Source organism: Canis lupus, chromosome 4 (assembly GCF_003254725.2).
Source record: "Canis lupus dingo isolate Sandy chromosome 4, ASM325472v2, whole genome shotgun sequence".
In the NCBI taxonomy this organism is placed as follows: domain Eukaryota; kingdom Metazoa; phylum Chordata; class Mammalia; order Carnivora; family Canidae; genus Canis; species Canis lupus.
This window is the reverse complement of record NC_064246.1, coordinates 53440075-53467717: the sequence shown is the minus strand read 5'-3', so window position 1 is coordinate 53467717 and position 27643 is coordinate 53440075. Positions and strand designations below refer to the sequence as shown.

The window sequence follows — 27643 nt, the reverse complement described above, 5'->3', positions numbered from 1 at the left end:
TTCAAAAAGGCCAGGGAGTCCCCTCTTGTCCTGTGGGTCTCCCATGGAAGAGTTTCAGAGGAAAAATCCTAAGAGCAAGCCACACATTCAGTCTTATTACACCGTTTTTAATTAAGTTACCATGTATCTCCTGGGCTCTTTGTAGTAGCCTTGCAGGGTTAATGTTCCCCTTTCTGCCAACTTCCCCCTTCCAGATAATTGACCTAGAGTAGATCCTACTCTGAAAACCAGGATTCCAGTCCTGGCTTACTGGTAGCCTTGACCTCGAAACTAACTTATTCTAGTCTTTTTTTCTTTCTATGATGAGGAAGGCAGGCAGGAAAATATTCCTATAATGCTTAAATCAGTTTTTTATTACAAAAGAAATTACTCAAACAATCATAAAAGTACATAAAAGGACAAAGCAGAATTCTGTCTCATGACCATTGGCCCCTATGGGGTAGCCGTATTAATTTTGTAATACTCTTCCAGATTTTTTTAAGGAAAATGAAAAAATTGCATCAACTACATACACTGTTCCAAATTTTTATATTTCTTTTGTTAACAATATAACATTCTCCTTTGACAAATTACATAAGCTCTACGAGAGTAGGGATTTTGTCTATTTCTGTCACTGCTGTATTTCTAGGGACTAGAACACTGTATAGAACAAAGGTGCCAATAAATGCTCACTGACTGGATGAATGGAATGGATCCTCCTTACCGTCAGATCAACTACAAGTTCTGTGGGGTTCAAGGATATGTGTATTTGGTCTCTCTCTATGGTCTCAGTACCAGAGCACCTGGCACATAATAGACACTCAAATATTCATTGAATTAGCAAAACAGCTCAATGATGAAACCACTTAATTCCTTTTAACTACACCAGCATGTTGACATCACAATAATCAACTATGCTCCCGTTGATGAAATGTCTTTCACAAACATGGTTGCAATGATCACCCTGTATACATTACCCTTGTTTAAATATTTTTGTAGAATAAGAATCTCTGTGGGGGAAACCATTGAGCTGGGCTCAAGATGTTCTGAAGTCCCTTCCCTCTAGAATTTCATAACTTTAAAACACAATTTTTTCATCTTGTATGAGAGCTGCTACCTATAATTTTGCAAAATAATCTCCCTTATATAGCTTCCTGTACAACACCAGTACTTCCCAACTATCTAAATGCAGCCAGAACATTATAACTCACACAAGACTGCCAGAAAGACTCCTAGAAACAAACAAGCTGCCTACATCCGTGGTGACCAACATTTTCTGCATACAGCATGGTAGCAGTTGGTTATTACCTGGAGAGGGGCAGTTCTCAAACAGATTTTTATTTTCGATTCTTTATATGCTGAGGAGGCTCAACAGGAAGGGGGACACAGGGGCGCCTGGGTGGCTAACTCGGTTAAGTGTCCAACTCACTTAAATCAGTTTTTTATTACAAAAATTGTAATTGAGTAATTGAGATCAGGGTTGTGAGATCAAGCCCCACATCAGCCTACATGCTGGGCATGGAGACTGCTTAGGATTTTCTCTCTCCCTCTCTTTCTGCACCTCTCCAAAAAGAGAAAGAGAGAGAAGAGAAAACAAGAAAAAAGGAAGGGGGACACAGACAAGAGGCTGTAACAGACTTCCAAAGACCTGAACTAGGGGATGATGCAAGAAATAAACATCACTTTGAACTAGGTAAGAGCAGATATGGGAGCTTAGAAGTTATCTATGTATTCTCTAAGAAGAGCTCTAGCTAAGCTCTGCAACAAAAAAGGCTTTCCAGAAGCCTACCTTTCTCCTTATGTTTTTTCACTCCAAGATATTTAGTAAATTTCTATGGTGTTTGAGAGCTGTGTCAGGCACTGGGCAAGCAACAAATAAGCAAGACAAATCAAGTCACCACCACCTTGAAATTGAAGCTTCAGGCTTTCTGTAAAAGGACTGGATGCTGATAACAGAGATTGCTGGAGCCCTTTGCCTTCTTTCCACCAGAATTTGTGTCCCAGTCACCACTTCTTCTTCTGTGAAAAACAGAGCTCCAGTTCTCTCCATGAATGGAGAAGTTGCTTGGAGATATTTCCTGTTGAGAGTGTGCCCCGGGCAAAACTTGGCAACACATCAAGAGCACGCTTCCTTTTTCTCTAGGAGCTCCTGCCACATCACAGAACTTGCTGGGCAGTTTACCTAACTGGCAAGGCAGAGCTCTGCAGTGGCATTTACTGTTAAAGAATCAAAATTCAGAGAAGTAGAAGTCTTGAGACTCAGAGAGAACATTCAAGATCAACTACTCCTCCTCCAGTAGCTTGTTTTTATAGGTCACAGATCTCTGAAAACCAGTGGTCCCTTTCGACTTTCTGTCCCAAAAAGACATGCACATATCTCAACACATAATTTTCTCTATATTTTCAGGAGCTTTGTGGATACATTGTGTGACCGATTTTCCTAGAATTTCAGGGACCATATATTAAGAATTCCTACTCTATGTAAGAACCCATTTGAGCTCTAATGCCCCAATTAGCAGTCTCTGAGTTGGGTGGCCCTAGTGGCTGAAAGACAGAGGTGCTGTTATGCCTAAGTACAGTGCAGGGCACAACATTTTTTGCTCCCTACAGGAGCTAATTATCTTCAGAAAATATAAAAACTCTGCTCAGTGGCTGTGGACAGAGCCTCTAAAACCAATCAGCTGACACATTTCATAGTTTTCAAAGATGATGCACCACACTCAAAAATGATGTAGTAGGATCTGGTGGCATTTAGAGGGTTAGACCTCCGAGTTGTCAGGATTGCTGCTCACTGTTGACATAGCAATAGTATTCATAGGGATCTTCCATTTCATATATATTCTCCTCAATGATGTAGATGTTTTCCTGTGAGCGCATTCCTTCTGCTCCCGTATTTGCTAACCCCAAGGGGGAGGGGTTGGCCAAAGTGACGAGGCTGTGGAAATAAATGTTGCAATTGAGTAAAGCATCTCCTGGGCAGCACGGAATAGAGTTAAATGAACAGGCTTGGCTGAAGAGACCACAAACAAATGTGGTACATGATCCTTGATTAGGTCCTGACTAGGAGGAAAAGACCATAAAACAGCAAATAAATAATTTGTGGAACAATTGAGGAGATTTGAATTCATCTTAATTTTCCTTTTTTTTTTTTTTTTTAAGTTTATTTGTTTGACAGAGAGAGAGAACAGAAGCAGGAGGAGCAGTAAGCAGAGGGAGAAGTAGACTCCCATGCTGGCCTCTATCCCAGGACCCCAGGATAATGACTTGAGCCCAAGGCAGACTCTTAACCTACTGAGCCACCCAGGGGCCCCATCTTAATTTTGTTAAGTATAAAAATGACATTGTATTATAAGAAGGGACAAATTGAAGTGTCCAGATGCCTGAAATGTCCTTACAAATAGGCCAAGAAAAACCTCTGCATATAAACAGAGAAACAGACCAAACAAGTATGTCAAAATGTTAAATCATGAGTTTTGTTGAAGGGTTCTATTGTTTCTTGTACTGTTACTTCAGTTCTTCTGTGGGCTTGAGCAATTTCAAAAAGAAAAAAAAGCATGAGTATGTTATGGATCCGATCAGACTTGAGTTTGAATTCTGTCTCTGTCTTTCACCAGCCATGACCTTGGGTAAATTGGATGGTTCATTGTTTCTTTTTTCATTCACTTAATCAAGAAATATTTAGTGTGTTATACACTGTTCTAGGAAGCAAGAAATGCTGCAGTTAGAAATACACAAAAATCCCTTGGAGGATGTTAGTAAACTTTGTGTCTCAGTGTTCTCATCTATAAAATGGGAATAATAAGCATTCTGCTTCATAGGGCTGCTATAAGGGGCATTTATGCACTCAACATCAGATATTTAACTACTAAGCATCACATGCCTTATCAGGGGATAGACATGCTAAAGTGGCAACAAGACTGCAATATAATAGACCAGTAGAATCACCTGTTGCCACATAGAATCACCTAGAAAACTTTAGACAAACACCTTTGCTTGGTTCACGTCCTCAAAGATTCTGATTTATGTGCTCTGGCATTGGCAATAATATGTTCAAGTGCCCTAGGTGATTCTTATAGGCACCCAGTTAAGAATGCCTGGGCTGAGCTATAAAAGCCCTTGAGAGTAGATCTGGATTTCTTGCTCACTTTTTGTAACCCAATGCCCAGCCTAGAGCCTGAATGTAGCTCAATTTCTGGAAGGGTCAGTTCATTGTAAAAAAAGCATTGATATACAAATAAGCATTTCCTATTAATAGCAAGATAAGTTCTGTACTTTAAGAAATAAAGCTAGAGAAATCAGAAAGTAAAACAGAGGAGTGTGTTTAATTGGCATTGCATTAATCTAAGTAAGCCTAAGGTAAGAAGAAGTAGAAGTTTAAATCCTAGGGCAGGACTTCTAAAAGCAAAGCCATATTATAGTAGGGGCCTCTAAGATTCACACCTTCTCCTACCCCATCCATTATTCTTACCTTGAATTCTGTAACTTCTCTTTGCTATATGAATACCCTAGGTAAAAGGTAGAAGAAAAGTCAATTAAAAATGCTCTCATAAAAAAAAAATGGTCTCATAAAACAAATGAAATAAATAAAATGAACTCACTGGAGGCAAGGATTGTTTAGGGAAATCTGGTTTCCCTTTGGATTGTATTAAATCAAACTATCAGTGTATATCTTGATTCATTACATGAACTATGCTAGTAAGTAATAAAAATACATTCCTTACATTCAGCAAATATATGAAGCATCTACTATGTGTCTGGTAGCATGCTGGGCACTAGGGATACAAAAGTGAATTGTGAGCCGGACTTCTTAAAACTTATGTTCTAGTGAGGGAGGCATTTTTTAAAAAATATTTATTTATTTATTTATTTATTTATTTATTTATTTATGAGAGAGAGTGTGTAAGCAAGACAGAGAGGGGACAAGCAGGGGTGAGGGGGTGCAGAGAGAAAGGAAGAAGCAGATTCCCCTCTGAGGAGGGAGCCCGTGAGGGGCTGGATCCCAGGACTCTGTGGTCATGACCTGAGCCGAAGGCATTTGCTTAATGACTGAGCCACCCAGGTGCCCCTGAGGGAGGTATTTAAAATAATAGTTTCTTATTGTGAAACCAACAATGTATTAGAACAGATGATTGAGAAAGTAGTCAGGAAAAAACTCTCAGAAGAGGTGAACTTTAAGCTCAGTTCTGTAAAAAGAGAATGTGTCACCAAGTGAAGAGCCAGGGGGAGATTTCAGGCAGAGAGAACCCCTGGTAAAGATGGTGGTGAGTTCCTGCAACTGAAAGTATGACTGAAATAAGAGAGTGGCCCAAGACAAGGTCTGAGATGTAGGCTGGGGCTAGCTCCAAAGTACCTTTTAAGTCATAATCAAGATTTTGGATTTTACTCTAAGACCTATCAGAAATAATTGGAGAGCAGAAATATGAGAACTGATTGAATTTTTCCCCACATAGCAACTAGACCACTCGAGAGAATAGATTAAAAAGGAGATATAAAAAAATAGATTAAAACAAAGTATTAAAAAAATGAAAAGGTAAGTAAAGATCATGATGCCTCAGATCAGAGTAAGGTGGTAACCAAGAGAGATGCAGAATAATGAATGGATTTTACATATATTTTGGAGAAAGTCTGCAGGATCTGAAATTGGATTTTGTATTAGGAGGAAACAGGATTCAAGGATGGAAACAGGATTCAAGGATGGCCTCTGGCTTTCTGGCTTAAGCAACTAGATGGATGATAGTGAAAAGCTATGATGGGGAAGACCAGAGAGGCAGAAGTTGTGTTCTGGGAAGGTCAAATATAGACTCTAGACCTCCATTTTGAACATGTTAAATGTGGGAGACAGTGAAGTAGAGGAAGCAACTGTACAAACACTCCGAGTTGGAGCGGAAAATTAAGGATGACATTTAAGTCTATGAAAATATAGATTATCACTTAGAAGGTGTAGAGAAAGGGAAAGGGCTAGCCCTGAGGAATATCAACATCTAAAATTCAAGCTGAAAAGGAAATAACAAAAATGATGAAAAGGAATGGCCAATGAAGTAGGAGAATGATGTTCTAGAAGCCCAGAGGAGGAACACCTTATAGAATGAGTGAGAGTCAATCTGGTTAAATATTGCTGAAAGATTGATTACAATGAAGACAGAAGTGTCTACTGGATTTAGAAAATGAGGTCGTTGGTGATCTTGACTAAAACTATTTCCTTGGTGCTTCAGATGTAGAAGCTAGAGGATGGGTTAAAGAGTTCAGGAGATACAAAGTAGGAAAACTCATCTGAGAAATTTGCCTGTGAAAGAAAACAGAAATGAGAGTAGTTAACAAGGAATGTGTGAGTTAGAACATATTTTTATGCTAATGAAAGAATAATAAATAGAAAGAGAGAGGTAGATGATTCTAGGGAAAGGGGTAAAAGGAAGAATGAAGTCTTGACTAAGGCAAAGGAGATGGAACAGATCTTTGATACTTCATCAGATGAGTGAGAAATGAGGGAGGTTTGGGTAGTTCTGAGGTATGGATGCTGAGTGCACTAGAAAGATATAGGATTGCTGGTCATATTGCTGCCAGTTAATGGCTTTGATGTCGTAACTTCAAATCCTGTCACTTTGCTTTTAAGATTTTTCTCCAGAAAAAAAAAAAAAAAAAAAAAAAAAAAACTTTTCTCCAGAAAAAAAAAAAAAAAAAAAAAAAGATTTTTCTCCAGCAACTACTAGAGAAAAGATTGCAAATCAAACAGGACTTTCCCATCTGTTCTTCTAAGTAGCCATGTTTTTGGAGTAATATAGCTGTAGGTACAAAGTGCTAGACTTCTCTCATTCCTTATGAAACCTCACTTCAAACCTCTTTACACAAACTAGAATGGCCCCTAATATCCAGGCCATGACAGAACTCAAAAAGGTAGTGTTATTGCTCTTCATCAACCTGTAGACTTTACATTCATGTGATCAGTTCACGAATTCCCCTGCCTGTCAGTAAAACCCAGTAAGTGTGGATGGGGTAGCTTCTTTCTTTGAACAATCCATTTACAATAATGGCAGAACAGTATAATGGTGAAGAAGAGGAGAGTCTTGTCTTCAAACCCATATCTAATCAACTAACTGTATGACGTTGGGCAGCATGCTCATTCTCCACTTGGTAACTTAGAATAATATCAATATTTCTCTCAGTAGAATAGTTATGAGGATTTAATGCACTTAAGACACTCATCAGCTTTAAGCCACACAACTAGGGTGACCAATTCTTCCTGGTTTTCCCTTCACTGTCCCAGTTTTAGCACTGGTATCCCACATCCTAGGAACCCTGTCAGTCCTGAGCAAATCTGGGACAGTTGGTCATCTGATATACAGTCCATGTTTAAGTATTAGTAGGAAAGGCTGCTAGAATATACTAAGCCGCAGTATAAGGCCTTGGCCTCTGCCCTCAAAGGGAAGAGAGTATATCACAATTAAAACAGTGTGTGAGACTTCTGGGGTGATGGCAATGTTTGGGTCTTGATTGTAGTGATAGTTTCCTGAATGTGATCATCTATGGAAATTCATCAAGTTGAACATACTTTAAATATGCAGCTATAGTATATAAATCATACCTTATGAAGATTTTTAAAATAAAAATAACTTAGAAAACAATGTGTCTGTTGAGTGCCATGAAGGAACAATAAAATGTTTCAATCCTGGCCCATGACCCATTGGTAAAAGGACTTGCCACCCTCTCTAAAGACTTGTGCCTGAGGAGCAGATGAGTTAGGACAATGCACAGAAAGAAATTTTGTTGCTGTACTTCCCAATAAACCTAATTCATGAATTAAAGAAGTTTGTGTTCTTAGCAAAAGGTAAGAGACTAGGTGCTAGAATCAGCCTGCCTGGGTTTGAATTCCAGCTTTGCCTTTTATGGGGAAGAGGCTTACTCTCTCTTAGCTTCACTTTTCCTACATTATAAAATGGTGATAAATACTACCTACTGCATAAGATAGTGATGATAAAATGTACATAAAACATTTAGCACAATGCCTGTGTTTTACATGGTATTTGCTGAGTAAAAATTAGCTATTATTTTTGGTAGGTTTGGGAGGACCACAGAGTATTCAGTGTAATCACCTTCAGGTACAAATATAAACTTATATCTAGGTTTGTGTTGGTTCCTATATTTACACTTCCTTATCGGAGGGAGAGAGAAGCAACACCAACCAACTTACATGTGAGAATTAAAGCACCAATGATAAAAATGAGAGCCAGCCCAGCGGAGATCCCTGCTCCAATGTAGACGCCTAGTCTGGTGGTCGCACCAGCATCTTCTAACTCATTAGCCAATGTGGGTATTTGCTATGGAAACACAAACAGAATTGCAGCAAGTGGCCAGAGATCAGTTGTGTGGTCAGCAAGTCTCATGACTTGTGCATCAGACCATCCCCTTAACAGCACCACAGGAGTGCAGGGACCTTGACACTACTCATGATCTGTCTCCTTCCAGGCAAGCCTCAAACCACCCAAAGAAAGGGATGAGCATACTCTTCAGAGTTAGTAGGGAATAAAATATGCCACTTCTATGCTGTGGGGGCACAGGAGTCTTAGCAAATAAAATCTCCTCTCCAAATAAAAATGGGCTTTAGAACGGAACTCCCTTCATTCAACGTCCCCTGGTGTTCCGGGAAGTTTCAGAGTGGTCTAAACTTGGTGTCTGGTAGAGAAACCCCCACCTTCACAGAAAGACAGTGATTTAAGAGCCAGCCTTTGCGACCAGACAATCCTGGGTTCAAATCCCAGCTCTGCCACCATTGTGTAGAGTTCTTGGGAAAATTAAGTGACAAGAGATATAAAATGCTTGGCACAGGGGCTTGTATATAATAAATGCTTAAGCAGTGATAAGTATTATGGCTATTGCTCTAATCAGTTGAATTTTTTAACAGAGAAAATGCTTCTGCTTCCAAAATCTTAGTCTATGTTCCCCCTTTAAAAGCAATAATAGTCAACACTTCTAAAACAAGTCAAAGAAATTAAATCTTCCATTTATTCAATAAACATTTACAGCAGGAGTTCTATATGCAAGATACTATGCATTAAATACTACAAACATACAGAGGCACTTAAGAGTCAGTCTTTGTTCACGAAGAGGGGGAGGAACAAAGTGCTAAGCCTCAGTTGTGAATACACAAGTAGGGGACTTAGTCAAATGAGTGCAGACTCCTGGATACATCCCCAAAGAATTTTAAGTTGCTACTAAAGCTTGCTATCTAGGGGATTCGCTTTTACTCTAACAAGGTGGGAGATACTAAATTTGTGATTAATTAAAATATTGATTTATGTATAATTGGACATACAAATTCTTGGGTTAAAATATTCCTGACTGGAGTCTTGTCATACATAAATAAATTTAAACTATCTTTCTTATTAAAGTTGCCATGGAAATGAGAATAAATATACTCTAAGGAGCTAGAGGGTCTCTGAAACCTCCACAGTGGCATACAGTTGTGAAATATGAGAAAAGAGACAAGAGGGTAGTGCTTCTTGGTTTTGGTTTTCCAGCACTTACTATGTGCCAGTCACTTTATATGCATTACAATAGACCTATGCAGTTAGAACGGTCATCATCAACATATTACAGCCAAGGGCTCTGAGGCTAAGGGAGATTAAGGCATTTTCCCCCTAGCAGAGAGCAAACAAGAAGGAAGACTAAAGCTGAACTTTCTTTTCTCTAAATTGAGCATGAGGTTAGTGCATGAGTGCACGCACACGCACACACAAACATGCACACACGCACACAAAGTCACTTACAGTTTGTTTATCATGGAGGGCCACCAGTGTCTGTGTCTCTGCCATAAAGAGAAAAAATAACCAATAGAACAATCAAGAATGTTTTCTGTTATCTGACTTTTCAAAAAAGTCGTAAAGATACCTAGAGTCCTATTTGTAATTAATTCAATAATACTCTTCACAAGGATTAATTGTGAGACTAACAAAATTTTCTTAACACTTGCAAATCAATTTTAGGGTGACCATATTTTTTTAGCCAGATAATGAACCGGACTACTTAAGTTCCATGATGAGGAGACCTCTGTAAGAAAGACCTATGTTGAATATATGGTTCATTGTGTCCACAGGGCCCCAGTGGGGCTGCAAAATTCCAACAACATTAATTATACTCAAGTAGGCATTATATTGTAATTAGACTTTGAAAGATAACAAAAGTTAATTTTCTTGAAAAAGTTTACCATTTACTCATTAAGAGGGAGACAGGGTATTTAGTTGCCTAAAAATGAAAGTAATACAACCATGGCTATAATTTACCATGAGCAGACATTGTGCTAAATTCTTTGAGCAAAATATCTCATTTAGCATTCAAAACAATTATTCTAAAGTGAGTATTATTAGCCTTGTCACACAGATGAAGAAGCTGAGAATTCAAAAGTGAAGGGACTTACCAAGGTCATACAGCTTAGTGAATAACTGAAATGGCCTTCTGGTTTAGGTGTGCATATCTTCAAATATAAACTCCTATCTGCGCTGCCTTCAACAACCTTCGCCTCAATACTGTCACTATCAAGCAGTCATATTACCTACTCGCCAGCTCCCCTTCTTTCCTTTTCATCCATTTATTTGTTCATCTGTCTAGCCACTTGATGAACATATACAACAATCCTACTCCATGCCAGGCATGCGGTGCAGATCCACAAACAGTATGGGCACAAGCCCTGACCTCACAGACTCTACATTCTAAAAATCAATAGATTGTCATCTTTGGGAAAATTAAAGATGCCTACTCATTTCTCTGGCTGAGTAAGAGGCTTTGAAACTTCTTAAATGTCATGGCCACTTTCTGGAAGCCTAAAAATCTAAATCCTTTCATAAAGAACCCCTAATTTAACAAACCATGATTTTAATATTAAAATTTTAATATTATCAGCCTAAAAATATTTTTTTAAAAAAGAGAGATTATCTTCCACTTACCTTTGCTCTTTTTAATGCCTAAAAGGAATTTGAAGTAGAAAAACCACATTGGTGGAACTGCTAAGTAAACACTGAATCTTAACCACACATAAGATTTTCTAATATATACCCAGTTTCTGCTTCCCTAAAATTATTTTTCTTGGTCTAAATGGTAAGACTGACTTCTCCTTTAAAAAAAAAAAATTCAATTAACAGTGAAAATAACCCAACAGTGCTCTATTTTATTGATTATCACAGCTTAACTTCACATAGATAGCTATCAACCAGGTGAGTGGGACAGTAAGAAAAATCTGCATTGGTTTTCCTAAAGAAACCAAGACTTGGTTGAAGTGGAGGTGGCAGTGGGGTGGGATGTGATGGTTTTAAAAATATATAAATCTATAGTTTACCATCTAGTACATATTACCTGCCAGACATGGTGCTTAGCACTTTATTTGCATAATATCTTTTAATCTTCACCACAATACGTAGGTACTATTATTTTTCTATTTTTCAGATGAAGAACCTGAGTCTCAGAGAGGTGCTTTGCCTAAGATCTCACAACGAGTAATTGGCAACCCTGAGATTCAAACCCAATCTACCTCCAGAGCTAAGGACTCACCATGACCTAGTCCTGCTGCCTTCGAGTGGAAGAGACATTGCACTGTTTTGTGTTCAAGATATGTTTAGGAGCTTCCAAGACCCTTGGAACTTTTACTTGTTAAGGCTCCACTCCACTTTATAGCAAACATACTAAATGTACCCACATTCCACATTAAAGGAAAGGTTTGTATAACTACATACAAGTTGACTGACAGGGAAGTAATTGACATAATGTTACATATTATAGACAGGCCATTAAATAATAATTTTAATTTTTCATTTCATTTTCCCATTTTGGAACTGTTGCCTTTTTGCTTAAATATTTTCTCAGAGTCCTTTGAAAAGCTCAGAGACTGTAGGTACTATGCCAAATGCAAGAGCTGACCCCATCTTTGTTGCTCAAGAGGGAAGGAACCAACAGGTAAAAACTAAAGGGAAAAGCAGCTGTTTTTGATATGGACAACTTTGAGGAAATGCCTCATGAGGAAGGTGTGTGAGCATTCAGTGAATGCCCATTTGGCTGTGACACTGTAAAGAACATTGGAGCACAGGATGGGAATGTGCTCATATAATAAACATGTGGTATGACTTGATTAAACCACAATGTGGATTGTCATCTGGTTCCACCACATTTAATTTCTTCATTAATTGCATGAGAGATGTTGGCTGGCTACCAATCACTAAAGGATCACCAAAGATGAAACTATTAGAGAGCTAAAGTTAATACTTTTAATAATAACTAATATTGGAGTGTTTCTGTGGGCTAGGTACTATGAGCACTTTATGTACATTACCACACTCAATTTTTATAATAATGGTAAGCAATAGGTACTGGGATTACCCCCAATGTAGAAGTAAGGGAATTGAGCCTCAAAGAGTTTGAGCAATTTTGCTTTGACCTATAAAGCTAGTATGAAGATAATGGAACCCTGTTGCTGACATACTTAACCACAATCTCATTCTGCCTCCAGGTCTTACTGGTAATGTTAAAGATGATAACCAACATGTAATGAGTACATACTATAATCAAATACTGGGCTAAGCAATGGAGACACCGTTTCTTATTTAAATCTCATAAAGTGGGACTTAGGAGATTAAGATATGGGATGTACCTGTTATTACCCTCATCTTCCTGAATGGAAGACTACACCCCTCAGAGTATAAGAGGGACCAGGAATCTGACAGGAGACATCTAAGATTAATCTCCCTGCTCAGTGTGATCTGTGGTCTGCTATTTTGACCCTATCTTCTCTTCCAGAGCAACATGGAAAAGTCCTGCTGAATTACTCAAAGAATGTAGCTGCTTCTTCTGAGGCTAGAATTGAAGATGCCAGGCTTCATTCCAGTTAAAAGAGATCCTTGAAATCATCTAATCCAACCCCAAATAGGGACTGGAGCCAGTTCGTGACAAAGACATCCCCAGTCTGGGAGTCAGTTGGAAAATAATGGCAATGTAATGAGTTTTTCATTAAGACTAAATTTATTTAACTTAAAAACATTTCTTTTTTTAACACAATAATGGCATTAGAATTTTTTTTCTTATTTGGCAAAATATGTAGATCACCAGAACTCTTTTTTTTGGATGGGGTGGGAATTTTACCAGGTTACAAAATCCAAAGTCTGTGAACCCTCTCCTTGAACAGGCAAGAAGCAGAGATCCAGGGAAATGAAAGGTTTCAGCCCAGGTCACAGGGCTACTTGTGACTAATTCTGAATCTTAGCTCAGGGTTCCTTTTCCCAGCACAGGTTTGGGCCCATTACCCCCCGCCCCCACACACTTTCTCATGTGCACAGGGACATTCATGCCTCCACTCAAACATTTTTCTCATCTCTTTCCCATATTCAAAATCCCCCAAACTCTAAAAACACCTGAAGTCTTGCTGCTACACCTCCTGTGTAATTACCTGAGCCATGTCCCTTGGTGGTGAGCATCAGTGGAAAGGGTGCAGTGAAGTCTCTCCATGGAGTCCAAGTAGCAATGACCTTGGCTAATATCAGAAACCAATATAAGGATGAGTCTCCTCTAAGAGCAGAGAACTTGTTGCAGGGAATCAAAGCAGAAAAAAATCTGAAGTGCAATAAATGAAGGGAAGCACCTGCCCAACTGCCAAACCTACCCAGACTCCTTCCTTGAGAGTGTATGACACTCTTAAAATGTTGGTTAGAGGTGTGTTACAGTCATCATTGCCACAGTCTCATTGTTCATAATAGAACTAACAGCCACTCAAATGGCCACGCTAAATGCTTTTCATAAACACCTCATAAAATCCTTCCAGTGGCTTCTGGCTTCTGTGATAGGTATTACCATACATCATAGAAGAGGAGTTTACAGAGTTTAAATAACTTGCCCAAGATTACACAGATAGGTAAGAGGCAAAGTTGGATTTGAACTCCACTCCATCAGCCACACACTATATGCTCTATAAATCCCAAAACATGTGAGCATAGGCACCCTACTCCTCCCTACCCCACAGGGACACAATCAAGTGGTTCTCAATCTTGGCCGTACGGGGAAGGGGGGGAAGAATCATTTAAGGTAGACTATATAAAATCCCAGTGCTCAGGCTCTACCTGCTAGGATGCCAATGTATCTGGTTCATGGGTGCGGACCAAGGAACTATGGGTTTTAAAAAGTTTTCCAGGTGATTCTAATGAGTAGTCAGGTTCTCAAACCACCAATCTTGACTTTTCCTCCCACTCTATAGATCCTGACGATGGTTTTAAAATAGGTGAAGTGAATTAAAAGTGGCTGGGCATTGCTGGTAGAGCCTGTTAAACTTTAGGTCTCAGAGACCCACCCTCAGGGCTGTAATTGGGGAGATCAGAAGTACTACCGATTAGTATATTTAATATTACCTGCAGGTGATTTTATCCAAGAAGTAATGCAAAGGTCCACTCACCCGGTTTGATGACCAACTCCAGGTTTGACTTTTTATCATTCATTAGGCCTGGGAATTGGATCCGGCAGCAATAGGTCCCACTGTCGGCTAGAGTCACATTCTCTATAGTCAAGGACACATCTCCTTTGTGGAAATTCCTCATTAGCCGGTATCTGTTGGATGTCTGATATTTCAAGTTCCTTCCATCTGTGCTGAGCACCGTATTATGACATTCAAACACAGGACAGGATCCCTTGCCCCAGCAGATAGGTACAAGATTCTCAGAAGTGGTTGGAGAGTAGGTGCAGGGCAGATCAGCATTCTGACCCACTTCAGCTACATATGCCCCTTCTGAAGACCCTGAATAAAGACGGAAAGAGAGCAAGACCCAAGCGATGAATGAGGTTGGGGATTTCAAGTAATGCCTTATAGAATAAAAGGGAAACCAGTGCTGCTGTTCTGGTTGGAAGATGATTCACTATGACAATGATTCTCAGACTTGAGTAGCATCAGAATCACTGGGAAGATGTATTTAAACACAGTTGGCTGGGCTCAATGGCTAGAGTTCCTAATTCAATAGGTCTGGGGTAGGGTATAAGAATTTGAATTTCTAGCAAGTTCCCAGGAGCTGTTGGCATGGCCGGTCTCAGAAACTCACTATGAGAACCCAAAGAGAGAATTGTGGTCCAGCCCTGTGAACACCAAAGGGCAAAGCTGATGGAAACAAATAATCAGAAAACGGGTCATTGTCAGCCAGTAAAACAGCTCACTGGCCTGGGCTCGTTGTCTGCTCACCAATGAAACAGTTAACCTGACCTAAATCTCTCTTTTTTTAAGCACTTGGCACATAATAAATAAAAGCAATTGGCTGAGTAAGAAGCTTGTGTATTTAAAACCACTCACAAGCTATCTTGAGATTTAAAATTAATTGCTTTTACGTTTATATATATATTAGCAAATATATATATATATATATATATATATATATATATATATATATAGTAAAAACATTTAAATAGTATAACAGGTATACGAGAATATACTCCCTCTCCCTACTCCTTCCCATTTTCCAGATCCCCTTCCCAGAGTCTATACACTAGGAAGCATTCATGTATTCCCACTGCCTGCAACACACATACATAAAAATGTAATATATACGTCCTTCTACACCTTCTTTTTTCAATTGACTTTGGACTTAGAGACGTTTCTCATGGCTATGTGTAGTCAGTTTCCCTGTTTGCATCATGGATTTATCACAACTTATTTACCTACTCCCCCACTGGTGGACATTTAGGTTGCTTCCAAATTTGCTATTACAAACAATACAATGACCATCCTTGTATCTTTATCCTATAGTATTCAAGTGTGAAAGTCCATGCCCAGACTTACTTGTGAGGAGTAGCAGCAACAGCAGGACACAGTCAAAGGAAAGATGTGAAACCATGGATTCTGAAGACAAGTCAAATAATAGCTCTGTTTAGTTTTAATTCTCCAGTGGAACTGGGGAGCTCTTGCAGTTGTATCTTCTCCACTGCGCTCAACTGATGGCCCAGCACATCAGCGCATCTGACTACAAATCTTTCCTCTCTATTGCTGCCAAGTCCACAGTTAGATCAAAGGAAACCCCAGTTCTCTGTCATGCTACACCACAGACATCCTGTCAGTCTCTGATATTTATCCGTTGGTATCAACGAAGAGGAAGCAACACTCAGAGAAAGAAAAGTCTCTCTCAGTCAAGAAAATTCTGTTAGCAAATAGAGACCCCTCATATCTCCAATGAAATAATCCTCTGTGTGAAATGGATGGCATATGGGTCCAGCTAGTTACAAGGGAACACAAGGTAGGAACATATCATCCATGTGTTCATTCAGTCAGATCAGCCAGTTGGTTGGTCATGTGACTAATGTGAATGAAGCACCTACTAGGTGTCAGGAACTGGACTGGGAGCTGGAGATCACGACAATGAATGGCATGTTCTTTATCCTCACATTTATGAGTCCTTTCCACTCCATCCCTGAGCTTAATTCTTAGCCTTGTTCTAACACAAGTTGGCTGTGTCGTGTAACCTTGCTGGATCTCGGTTCCTTCATTTATAAAACGCATCAAATGAGGAAATTGTGTTAGGTGACATATGCACAGCTCCCTGCTCTAGTACTCTGACTCAAACCCTTCCACTTAGGAAAGATATATTCCTTTCTGCAATGTTTCTTTTTGCCCACTGTCCAGGGGAAGAGAGGGGACCCCAATATTCTGTTTCATCTAATGTACACAAAATGTCCCCTCCTCTCCACCCCAAAGACAACTTCCGGCATGAATTGTCAGAAATTATTGAGTTCCAGCTCCACTCTCCATCACAGAGGTAACATCTCAGACCCCAACAGTCTCAGCCCTGAGACAGTGACATCTGTCTGAGAGCCTTAAAAGCCAATGGTTCTTTACAAGAATGAGCTCATAGACTGAAGAGTCTTTGAAAACATGGCGGCCTTCCTCCATGTGGCTGAACTTCCTTGTCACTCATCTTTCTAGCACTAAATGCATTTAATATAAATGTCCAGCTCGTTCAGTGTGTGCACTTCAATAGCATCACAAATGTAGCAGTTACTCAAGAGATCACAGTCAATTTCTTCATCTTATAGATAGGGAAACTGAGACCTCATGAAGTTGATCTGCCCAAAGGCACCTGATTGGTCATTTCAGATGAGAACTGAGTCCCTTGAGCTTCAGATTTTTTCCAGTATAAACTGTTTTATGAACTTCATATTTGCCCTTTATATATCTGCCTACATAACTGATAACAACCAGCAAATGTCAATATTCAAGAATAAGGCAGAATGGATTAAACATGGGGTCAGAGGTCATGTTTACCGCCTGACCACCTCCCCCGCACCCCCTCACCCCCAGCAATACTCTTAAAAGTTTTAGCCTTCAGATTTTGTGTTCTGTTTTTTTCCTTTTTTACTGTTTTGTTTTTTATTGTTAGTACTCTGTTTTCTGTCCATCTCTAGAGTTACTGCTGGAACCAGCTTTATAAAATATTAACAATTTATTAATTCATTGAAGTCTAGTCATAAATGAGCCTAGAAATCTACTCTAACCCCCTTCTTTTTTTTTTCCCTGGATATAGGAGGCTGTTTCTGAGCATTTTCATGTTTATTTAACTTTTATTTCTTGTTTCTCCAAAAAAACCTGTTTAGATAATTCATTCAAATAGCTAAAATTTAAAGCAATATCAAAGCTTTATGAAGAAGCCTTGTTCGCACTCCTCCAAGTCTACCAACTTCCCCCACCCACCCTGTAGGTTTCTGTTTCCTAAGTGTCATGTGTATACCCCCAATGAAATCACAAGAAAATAAAATATATATTCGTATTCCCTCCTTTCTTAGACAAATTGTATACCTGTGTTGCACCTTGTATTTTCTATTTATTGTTTTATAAAAAAAATTTTGACATACACAAAAGCAGAGAGAAAAGTATGACTTCCCAACACACAGATTCAAAATTATCAACTTCTATATTAAAACAAATCCCAGACATCATGTTATTTCACCCTTACAGACTTCAGTGTGCATTTTGCTTTTTGAAAGTGGATATTCTGCTGCTTAACCACAATACTATTATTACACATGCCCAAATTAATAATGATGTCTTAGCACTTAATTCTTCACTCCATAATCAAATTTTCCCTGATTATCTCAAAGATACCCTTTTACAATACATTTGTTTATATCCAGATCCAAACAAGGTCCCTGCGTTCCATTTGGTTGATATGTCTCTTAAGTATCTTAATCTTCCTTCCATACCCCTGCCACCAACTGGTTGTCCAAACCAGTTATTCTGCAGAATGTTCCACATTCTGGGTTTGCCTGCTTCCTTGTGGTAACATTTAAATTATTCCTCTTTTCTGTGTGTTTCCTATAAACGAAACTTAGCTCTAGTAGTTTAGTTAGATTCAGTTTGACTTTTTGGCAAGAGTACTTCACAGCTGGTGCTGTGTGCTTCAGATTCCACCACAATTATCTGGTTGTGTGTAGAGTACTAACATTGATCAGCTTGCATCTTTCTTTTTAAACTTCACTCTCTATTCCAAAGATCTCTGCATTCCATCTCATAAAAAATTTCCTCATTCTTTATTACAGCCCTGTGGATGCCACTGAATGAAAACATTGTGTTAAAGCAACAATGTTATCATCCCCTTGAAATGGACCCATCACATCTCAATTTATTTGTAAAGTTGACCATAAAAGATCCATAGAGGCCTATGGTTCTTTAATTACGGGCAATAGAAGTTTGCGTCTTAAAAGGAGCCTGGAATGTGTTTCTGGTAAAGAAGTCTTATATATGGTAATTAATTCATTTCTAAATTGTGTGAAGAAAGTTGTATTATGAGTTTTCATAAGGTATGTTTGTTGAATGTTAGCTACAATTATGTAGTGGGGTACTACATATAATACCACATACAGTGTTTTTGCTTTTCCCCTTCAGCAGCAGGAAAAGTGGCAAAAAAAAAAAAATCTGACTCCTTAAAGATAGTCTCCAAGCACCAAATGAAAGCATTAGGATTATGTGTAGTTAGAAGTTACAGTGATAGGTAACTAAAGGGCCACTAGACAAAATTCATAATGGAAGTTAGAGAGTTTTATACAGGTCAGGAGACAGGAGAACATGGGTGATACAGATGGGATTATGTGGAAAAACTCAGTCTAGTTAGAATCTACCTTGTGCAATGGGGATGCTGCAGAAGAATGGGTATTGGAGAGATGACTACATAAGGAATCCTATATATCCTTGATTTGAATCAAAAGCCCTATCTTACTCAAACCATAACACTTTAGTTTCCATGTAGTATTACTCGCAAGGTTTTGCAAAGGGAGGCACTAAGTTTGGATATTAAGGATAAGAAGTTAAGTGAAGCAATTTTGAACTAGGTCTTCTGACTTCCAGATTGCATCTAGCCATGTGACTTCCCTTTAAAAGTGCTTGTAAGGAACTGAGTGGGAAAAATTAGAGAGGGAGACAAACCATGAGAGACTCCTAACTGTGGGAAATTAACAAAGGGTTGCAGAAGGGGAGGTGGGTGGGGGGTTGGGGTAACTGGGTGATGGGCACTGAGGAGGGCACTTCAGGGGATAAGCACTAGGTGTTATACTATATGTAATATATATGTAAATCGAACTTCAATAAAAACAAACAAACAAACAAACAAAAAAAAACAAAGGTGCTTGTTAGAAAAAGTCCATCAGGAAAGACAAGTACCATGTGCTTTTACATAGAATTTAAGAAACAAACAAGCATGGGGGAAAGTGTGAGAGAGACAACTCAAGAAAAGGAATCTTAACTATAGAGAACAAACCAATGGTTACCAGAAGGGAGGTGGGCAGTGGGATGGATGGAAATAGGCAATGCAGTAAACAAGAGTGCACCTGTTGTGATGAGCACCAGGTGATGTATGGAAGTGCTGAATCACTATATTACCTGCAACTAATTTTACACTGGCTATTAACTAACTGAAATTTAAATAAAAACTTTGAAAATAAATAAATAAAAGTGCTTGTAAAAAAGCTTTCAGTACTTGAAAACTTTTATTAGGGGCACCTGGGTGGCTCAGTGTTGAGCATCTGACTTTGGCTCAGGTCATGATCCTGGGGCCCTGGGATCAAGTCCCACATCAGGTACCTGGCAGGAAGACTGCTTTTCCCTCTGCCTATGTCACAGACTCTTTCTCTGTATCTCATGAATAAATAAAAATCTTAAAAAAAAAAAAAAAAAAAAAACCTTTTTATTATATAAGTCATACTCATTGTAGAAATTTCTGGAAAAAAAAAAGAATATAAATAAATAAAAACCATAATCTCAGTAGCATGAAATCCTACTGTCAACATAATGGATCTCCTTTCAGATCTTTGTCTGGGTTCATCTCTAAATATAGGAACATGTTCATGTCAGTATCTCTTGTGGGTAGATCACCAGAAAATCTCACTCATGGATAGTAGGAACACCATGAACACAAGGGGATACAGGAGAAGGTACAAAACATATCTATATACTCCCCATTAAACTGTCAGTTCAAAGACTCCACCTCAGATGAAAGTCTTTTATTTTTATTCTTTTTTTTTTTTTTTTTTGCATCTCCATGCACTCATTTGCATTAGGTTGCTCTCAGCATTGCCCTCCCCACCAGGCCCCAACCTGAGAGGGCAATCTCAAACCAGAGATCCTGGGCAGACCTGAAGGCAACTTCTAGGTCTTCAGAATGATGATACATTTATAAGACAAATCAATTTCTCTCTTGCTATGGACCACCTCTCATAGCACGATCTTAGTGTTGTTCTTATACCAATAAACCCTTCTTCTCTCATTAGAGTGTTTATGTTGCAGTTAAGAAAAAACCCAACTCAAACTAGCTTAAACTAGAAAGTGAATTTATTGCCTGACATTTACTGAAAAGTTCAGCTGCAGGCCGACTTAACTTAATGGCTCCCATGAGGTTACCGGGTACCTGGTTCCTTGCTGTCTCCAATTTTGGCTCTGTGGAGGCCGAGAAAAATTAAGGCCATTCCACCTCAAGTTTAGCATTAGCACAAGTACAGCCATCTTAGGCCTCTGGGAATAAGAGCTGAACTTTACAGGAAAAACTGCAGATTGTCCTAGGCAGGGAATCCTGTATCAGAAAGACAATAAAGCTCAGAATGCCCTCGGCAGAGAATCCCGTATCAGATCTTAAGAAACTCCCCCACCCTTTCCCCCATATTGGAATGGAAAAAATTCCTCCACCCCTTCTGAAGATCCCCTAAACCAGCCCATAAAAAACTCAGCTGTAACCCACTTCACGGTCCAAGTCCCTGCTCTACTGTATGGAGTATACTTGGACCCGAGCTCGAGCTTGTAAATAAACCCTCATGTACTTGCATCGGTGTCGGCTCCTTGGTGGTTTCTCGGATTCGCAATCTTGGGCACAACAGGCTCCTTCCTCATATTCTACATGGTGTGCACCTGCAGAATACACAGCCACATACTAAGAACATCTTTCAGCTGCTCTCACACAAGCCCAGTGATTCACATCCCCTCAAAGGCCCATATTGGTCACAGACTCATTCCTGAACTGTGTCCACAGGATCAAAAAGGACTAATTGGTTTGAGCCTGAGCCATATCCCCAATCTTGTGTTCTAAAAGTGAAAGGAGGTGGTTCCTCCAAAGAAAAGCGTGGTGCATTTCAGGAGGAAAGATGGATTCTGGGCAGCAAAAGCAAATGTCCACTAGAGATGCCTTCCCAGAAGGGGATGGGATGCAGACATGGGAAAAGAAAATCTGCCCTTCCAAATAGGCATGGTTCTTCTTACAAAACAACAACAATATATATATTCGAATGCTCTTCACACACTGGGGAGATGCTAAAGAGCTTTTGTGTTTATAGACAGTTTTTGTATTTAGTAACTATGAATGCCAGTAAGATTAAGATCACCCTCAAACCAGCGCAAGAGGCAGTTTTGACCCCTCTCCAGAGCTCTGTGCACAGCGTAGAAAACAGAGGCCCAACAAGGACGTCAACATTCTGAGATATGGCGATATTTGCCCAGCAGGCCACTCCGAAGGGAAGTTAATGCTACCCCTGTGCATATAATCAAACCTCTTCAGAGTAGAGGAAGTGGGGAGGGCTGTAAAAATAATACCCCTCGTAATACAGCAAGGCTCCCAGTGACAAAACTGAAAAATCAAAAGGGGTCTACCATCAAAAAAATTCTGTTGAGCTATGTATGAGTCACTGCGGGAACTCCTCCCTGCAGGCTCATCTTGAAAGTGCAGGGCCGCTGCTTCCTGCAGAGACCACGCTAGTGGGGGGAACTGCCTGAGTGGTCACTCACTCCTATTCCAGCATATTCTCGAATGTGGCATCTCTTCTTTCTTCTGTTTGCTCACGAGTCTCTTACCACCCCCAGTTCAGATAGTGAAGGTAATCATACTCCTCAGTTCAAGGCACCTACTCCTCATTGATCCGGTGAGGTCTCTTTCCTCTTTTCTTTTACTATTTTCCACCTTCATCCGTGACTGAGATTCTCATTTTTCTCTCTCCATGGGCATCCACTTTACAAGAATGTAGTTGAGCAGTTTTCCAAGGTGCTTGCTTATTCCTGTTTACATTCTCACTGTCAGTGAGAACACTTGTGATGCTCCGTGACTCTGCTAATCACAGTCCCGTTAGACTTAAAAAAAAAAAAAAAAAGATTGTATTTATTTATTCATGAAAGACACAGAGAGAGAGGCAGAGACACAGGCAGAGGGAGAAGCAGGATCCTCGCATGGAGCCTGAGGTGGGACTCGATCCCAAGTCCCCGGGATCACGTCCTGAGCTGAAGGCAGACACTCAACCACTGAGCCACCCAGGTGCCCCCGTCGGACTTTTTAATTTTTTCCAAGACGATGGTGCCTGATGATGTCACAATATAGCTTTAAGATTAAACTGTTGTCTGGTGGAAAATATAACTGTTGCCTGTACAAAACATTGCACAGATAAACTCATAGTGTACAAATATTTATAAAGCAGTCAGGTAACCAGGACCCAGAACAAAAAGTAAAACTGCCAATCTCCTGAAGTCCTGCTGACACCCACTCCAAGCCCATGTGTCCCTTCCTGATCACAAAACCTTCCCCCTGTCCTCCAAATAATCACTATTCTAAGTTTTGCAGTAATCATTTGCCCTTTTTATGGTTTTTACCACCTGTGTGTGCATTCCAAAATTATATGAATAGTTTTGCTTATTTTTGAATATTGTATGAATGATGTATCACCTGTAAGCTTTTGTGTTTTGTTTCTTTCACTCAGAGTATTTGAGACATTCATTCATGCTGTTGTGTATTCCTGTTGGTTGTTTGTTGTTGTTACTGAATATTTTTCCGGGAGTGGATATGCCTCAAATTATTTGTTCATTCTATTTTAGATAAACACTTCACCTTCTGAATCAGTTATCATAAACAATGCTACCCTGGACATTCTCCTACACGAATCCTAGTGCTCACACACAGAACCTTCTCTGGAGTATACTTCTGAGAGTAGGATTATTGGGTCAAAGGGGATATACATTTTGAAATTTATTCGATAATGCCTGTTTCCCAAGACATCTACCAGCAGTGTATAAAAATTTCTCCTCTTCCATGACCTCATCAACACTTAGTATTGCCAGATTTTTTTTCAAACTGGCAAAGGATATGATGGCATCTCACTGTCAGATGAAAGCCCTGTGTTTTTAATTTGCATCTTCCTCTTTACTAGCAAGGTTACTTTTTCTTTTGTTCAAGAGCTCTTTGGATTTGAGGAGTGCTAAGGGGAGAAAGGCTTATTTTATCCATGTTTCTGTTGGGATTCTCAGTTTTTTATCACAAATTAATAATTATCCATATAAATTATGAGTATTTACATATTTTGGATACTAGTCCTCTGCTGATTTAATCTTCTGTGAATACAGTGTTTTCTCCCACGTTGTGGAGTAAACTTGACCTTTTGACAATATTGAGCGTTTCAATCCATAAATGTTTTCTATCTAGATTTTCTTTAATATCCCATAATAAAATGTTTAAATTTTCCCTAGAGAGATCTTCAACTTATACCTTAAGTTTTTCCTGAGTACTTTATATTATTGATGCTATTTTACATGTATCTTATTTTTAAGTTTTTATATCGTTTCTGGTATTCTGAAATGCACTTTTATTTTTGAATGGTGCTTTTCCCCCTCCAACCATTAATCTCTTATTAATAAATTATCTGTGGATTATATTGTTTTCTATGTAGTCATATTTCCTGCAAATAATGACAGTTTAGTTTCTTCCTCTTCAATCCTATATTTTATTTTCCTTACCATGCTGGAGAGGAAGGAGATCTAGTTTCTATTTCATAGAAGTTTTGATAGCAGGCATCCTATTTCATTCCAGCTCTTAAAGAAGAGGTTTCAGCTTCCACCTTGGGTATCTATTATTCTGTAGCTTTTATGGAGCTACTGTTTAGAGAATGGAAAGTTCTCTTTCATTCCTAAATATCTAAGATATTTTTTTCTTTTTTTCATGAATGGATACTAAATTTTATAAATGCCTTTCATACATCTGTTGAGATGATCAAGTGATTTTTCTCTTTTAATCTATTATGACAGACTAATTTTCTATTCTGCATTCCTAAAATAAACAGATTGACCATAAAACATTACCTTTTATTTTTACATATTCCTGGGTCGAATGTGCTAGTATTTTATCTATGCTAGTCTCACAAAGAGAATGTTCCCTCTTTATCTATTCTCTGAAAGAGTCTACATAAAATAAGCTTGTTTTTTGTTTTTTTCTGACAATGTTTGGTAGAACTTGCTAGCAAAGCTATTTGAACTTTAAGTTTTCTTTGTGAGAAGAATTTGACTACTGGTATGTTTTAAAAAAAATCATTAGAAAGCTATTCAAGTTTTCTATTCTTAAACCAATACTGGTAACTTTATAAGAATTTGTCTATTTTTGTCTAAATTTTTACATTTATTCATATAAACTTATCCACAATATTTTCAGATTATTGCATACTGTCCATAAAATGTATAGGAATGTCCCTTTTTCATTTCTATTATTTGTGCCTTCCTTTTTTCTTCTTCTTCTTTATTACTCTCTCCCGTAAATAGCGATGGCTTAGTGCCTAGACACATGCACCACATAAGCCTCCTAGGTCCCCCCTCAGCCCTTCCAGATCAAACACTTCTGCACACGTGATTAGCAAGCCTGAGACCTAACTGAATATACTGCTTCAGAAAGAATTAGAGTGAGTCTCCTCTTTCATTTTCAACATTAATAGTACCTACCCTATGAGAGGGTACAAGGATTACCACAGTTAAGGCTACACAGCCAGTAAATACTGGGGCTCCAATTCCACCATGCCTTTCTCTTTCTCTTTTCTTTTACACCTGAGGTTTAATTCTGCCATTTGTTAGCTGAAGTGTCCTTGGTGTAGAGCAAGTTACATTCTTAAGTCTCAATTTCTTTACCCACAAAATCATTTTTATTTTTCCAATTTGAATATACTTAGACACAAATATGAACTCAGACTACATATAGTAACTTGCTTTGATCGTATTTAGAATATCTTTCCATGTCAGTATTTTCATTCTGAATGGCTCCTAACAGTTGGATGGTATTCATAGCAGATCTTCGTGTTTGTTGAAAGAATGAATGAAAAAATCAATAAAGACCTGAAAGACATCATTCCTTGTAGTTCTGATATAACGCATTCCTGGTCAGCCCAGCAATGCCTCCCCACCTGACTCCTATCCTTTGAACATCTTCCCTTACTCACAGACCTTGGTCATGTGTGTTAAGCAAACGTGAGAAGCATCTGTCATCATTCACTCAGTACAAACAAACAGCACCAAGGCCTTCCCCAGGTCTTGTCCGGGAAACAAAAGCTCTGATCAAAAGACTGTATTCACAACATAATACTAAGTATTTTGAAAAATTCACCCCCGTTCTCTCCAGGAGAAAAGATTTTGTAGGCTAGAGACATAGGCAACAAGTCTCACTTGTTGAATAAAAACAAGCTCAGTATCATAAGCAGCACCTGAGTTTCTCCTGCCTACTCCCTGACTGCAGCTTCTAAACTTGAGATAAGAGTGCCACTTACTGTTAGACTAATCACATTGCAATTTGAAAACAGTTCTTAAATCTCTGGAGTCTAAATGCCAAATGAAGACAAAGGACTTATCAGGTAAGATACTAATTGACCTTTGATAGCTTACTAACTACTAGAAATTGTGCTAAGTACTTTGTAGCCATAATCTCATTTAGGCCTTAGAACAATCCTATATTTTTTATTTCTGTGGTTATTACTAGTTTTGTGAGCACACTCCAGGGTTTTGAATCCAACCACCTAGGTCATAGCCTCCAGACCAAATCCAGTTAGCTGTCCTATTTTTGTATATGCCACAAGCTAAGGATTATTTGTTTAAATAGGGAAAATCAAAAGAATATTTCATAACATGAAAACTATTTAATTCAAGTTTCGTTGTCTATAGAAAGTTGTATTGGAACATAGACACACTCATTTGCTTAGATAGTCTATGGCTGCTTTTGCACCATAGTGTATTTCAGTAGTTGTGACAGGGACCTGATGGTCCTCAATGTCTAAAATATTTACTAACTTGTTCTTTACAGAAAAAGTGGTCAACTCCTGACCTCGATTCTAATTTGGATACACCATCTGGGCAAGCCACAAAACTGAGCCTTAGTTTCATATAGAACACCTACCAACAGCAGTTTTTAAGGAAGATTAGCGCTATAAACACAGTATCTCCTGAAGATGCCTGCAGAAGTCTAAGACATAAATGCCTTAACATATTCAAAGGAAGTTCATAATTTCCATCTATAAATCTGTTCCTCCCTTAATCCACTATTGTGTAGTGTCTTGAGTATGGACTTTAGGGTTGAAATATGGGATTCCACTCTAAGCTCCACTATGACTTTTAAATTATATGATGCAGTAGAAAGGTGCTCAAGTATGGAGGTTGAGTGCTTAGGCCTTGAAACTAGGTTTCAATCCTGGTTCTGCCTCTCACTAGCTTGGTGACCTTGGGTGGGTTATATAACCTTTTAGAACCTCTGTTTCCTCATCTGTAATATGGATGTTAAAAAATCATAATGCTTTTTTTAAAAAAATTATTCGTGAGAGAGACAGAGAGAGGCAGAGACAGACAAAGGGAGAAGCAGGCTCCCCATGGGGAGCCTGATGTAGGACTCAATCCCAGAACCCCAGGATCAGTGGTTGAGCATCTCATGATCCTGGGGTTCTGACTGAGCCACCCAAGTGTCCCATAATACTAATTTTACTGGGATGCTGTGAGGATAATAAATTTATCTATGTAAAAAGATTAGAACAGTGCTAAGCAAAGCTCTCTATATATTTGCTATAGATTTCCCATCTTATTTAGGATAAAACAAATTCCTTCCCTTAACCTTCTAAAGCCTCTAATCTGCCCTCCATCTGCTTCTCTATCTCCAACCTCTTCCCTATGTTGCAGCCAAACATGATTTCTCACCCAAATCATGCTTTTTCTTTATGGGACACTTGTACTTGGTGTTTCCAGTGACCTTAGAAGTTAGCACAGGCCTTTTCTCTGAAATACAGCACAGCACAGTTGAAACTCCCTTCCAAAGCCCTTCACAAATGTGAACATGTAAACGTAACTTGAAAAGATAGTGTGAACAAGGAATTTTGAGCAGGCAATAGGAATAAAATGAGAAGCAAGATTCTTCTGAGT

General features: G+C 38.9%; 1 protein-coding gene across 2 annotated transcripts; it reads right to left on the bottom strand.

Moving 5' to 3' along the window:
- Positions 1-337: 337 nt before the first annotated feature.
- Positions 338-27218, bottom strand: HAVCR2 (hepatitis A virus cellular receptor 2). 2 transcript variants are annotated; one of them, XM_035715204.2, is made up of 9 exons: positions 22235-27218; positions 21277-21364; positions 15764-15823; positions 14396-14734; positions 13400-13483; positions 9741-9778; positions 8165-8291; positions 4448-4484; positions 338-2914 (listed from the first exon to the last, which is right to left on the bottom strand). In XM_035715204.2, the coding sequence occupies exons 2-9, from the start codon at positions 21344-21346 to the stop codon at positions 2755-2757; spliced, it is 915 nt and encodes a 304-aa protein (XP_035571097.1). In that variant the 5' UTR covers positions 21347-21364; positions 22235-27218; the 3' UTR covers positions 338-2754. The 2 variants fall into 2 exon arrangements, with proteins under 2 accessions (XP_035571097.1, XP_048965160.1); XM_049109203.1 differs by having other exon boundaries at positions 22355-27218.
- Between the last annotated feature and the right edge of the window lie 425 nt (positions 27219-27643).

What these genes read in the sequence shown, in the direction of transcription:
- HAVCR2 (XM_035715204.2), bottom strand. Translation starts at nt 21,346, where the DNA reads ATGAGGAAGGAGCCTGTTGTGCCCAAGATTGCGAATCCGAGAAACCAC. An exon ending in CACCAAGGGACATGGCTCAG is followed by an intron (nt 9,779 to 13,399) that starts GTAATTACACAG and finishes TCTTTATGGCAG; the next exon opens with AGACACAGACACTGGTGGCC. An exon ending in CCCTCCATGATAAACAAACT is followed by an intron (nt 8,292 to 9,740) that starts GTAAGTGACTTT and finishes GTGTTTCCATAG; the next exon opens with CAAATACCCACATTGGCTAA.